The sequence below is a fragment of the Martes martes genome, assembly GCF_963455335.1.
Source record: "Martes martes genome assembly, chromosome: 2".
NCBI lineage: Eukaryota > Metazoa > Chordata > Mammalia > Carnivora > Mustelidae > Martes > Martes martes.
The window spans coordinates 151,144,423-151,145,544 of record NC_137889.1 but is presented as its reverse complement, the minus strand read 5'-3'; the positions used below and the strand labels follow the sequence as shown (position 1 = coordinate 151,145,544).

The 1,122-nt window shown below is 41.1% G+C and overlaps 1 protein-coding gene across 1 annotated transcript; it reads left to right on the top strand.

The window, feature by feature from the left end:
* Nucleotides 1-370: 370 nt before the first annotated feature.
* Nucleotides 371-827, top strand: LOC308338716 (guanine nucleotide-binding protein G(I)/G(S)/G(O) subunit gamma-5). Its single transcript, XM_080796974.1, has one exon. The coding sequence runs from the start codon at nucleotides 442-444 to the stop codon at nucleotides 646-648; it is 207 nt and encodes a 68-aa protein (XP_080653100.1). The 5' UTR covers nucleotides 371-441; the 3' UTR covers nucleotides 649-827.
* Nucleotides 828-1,122: the final 295 nt, after the last annotated feature.

The following is a 1,122-nucleotide window of genomic DNA, read 5'->3' as shown; positions in this document are numbered from 1 at the left end:
ATTAATGATGACAGTAAGAAAGATAGAAATAACACAAGAGTAACAAAAACAAACGATTTGGTATAACAGAATAAGCTGTTCTGGTGGGTATTGTGATTCAGAGTTTATCATAGACATTATCTTCTCTGAACATCACAATAAATATGATCACTCTCCCATTTCACAGATTCAAAAATAACTAGTCCAGGCCCACAGAGTCAGTAGGTGCTCAGAGTGATACTCCAGCCCACATCACATGATTCTTTTAAAGCACACGTTTCCCTAAACACATAAAAACAAAAATAACCAAAAAGCAGATGAGAATCAATAGAAAGACCATGAACAAGAGACAAAGTTCCGAGCCCCGCCCCCCCGCCGCGCTGCCCCACCGTCTGGCCCCGCGGACCCACGAACCGACAGATCCACGCACGCACGAAAATCTGCCCCGCTCCTGAGAGCGCCATGTCTGGTTCCTCCAGCGTTGCCGCTATGAAGAAAGTGGTTCAACAGCTCCGGCTGGAAGCCGGGCTCAACCGCGTGAAGGTTTCCCAGGCAGCTGCAGATCTGAAACAATTCTGTCTGCAGAATGCCCAACACGACCCCCTGCTAACTGGTGTATCTTCAAGTACGAATCCCTTCAGACCCCAGAAAGTCTGTTCCTTTTTGTAGTAAAATGAATTTTTGGATGGTTTTCTAGACCACTTTTCATGAACCAGTGAATATTCAAAGGAGAACTAAATTTGAAGCCTGTACAAAAGCTTATCCCTGTAACACGTGCCATACTATATAAACTTCTACTTTTGTCAGTCCTTAACATCTACCTCTCTGAATTTTCATAAATTTCTATTTCATAAGGGTAATTGTTTTATATACACTGGCAGCAGCATACAATAAAATACTTAGTGTAAAAAAAAAAAAAAAAAAAAAAAAAAGAAAGACCGTGAACAATGGCCACTGAGTAAAAAGACCAGAATGCAAGCCCCGACTCTGCTTCTAACAAGCTGTGTGAACTTTGAAATGTTACTTAATCTCTCTGGGCTTCAGTTTCTTTATGGATTAAATAGGTTTAACAACAGCCCTCATTCTAAGAGTCAAATAAAATAATGTGCGGAAAAATGTTTGGTCCACTGCCTAACACATAAA

Excerpts from the sequence above, each read along its gene's own strand:
- LOC308338716 (XM_080796974.1), top strand. The coding sequence starts at position 442 with ATGTCTGGTTCCTCCAGCGTTGCCGCTATGAAGAAAGTGGTTCAACAG.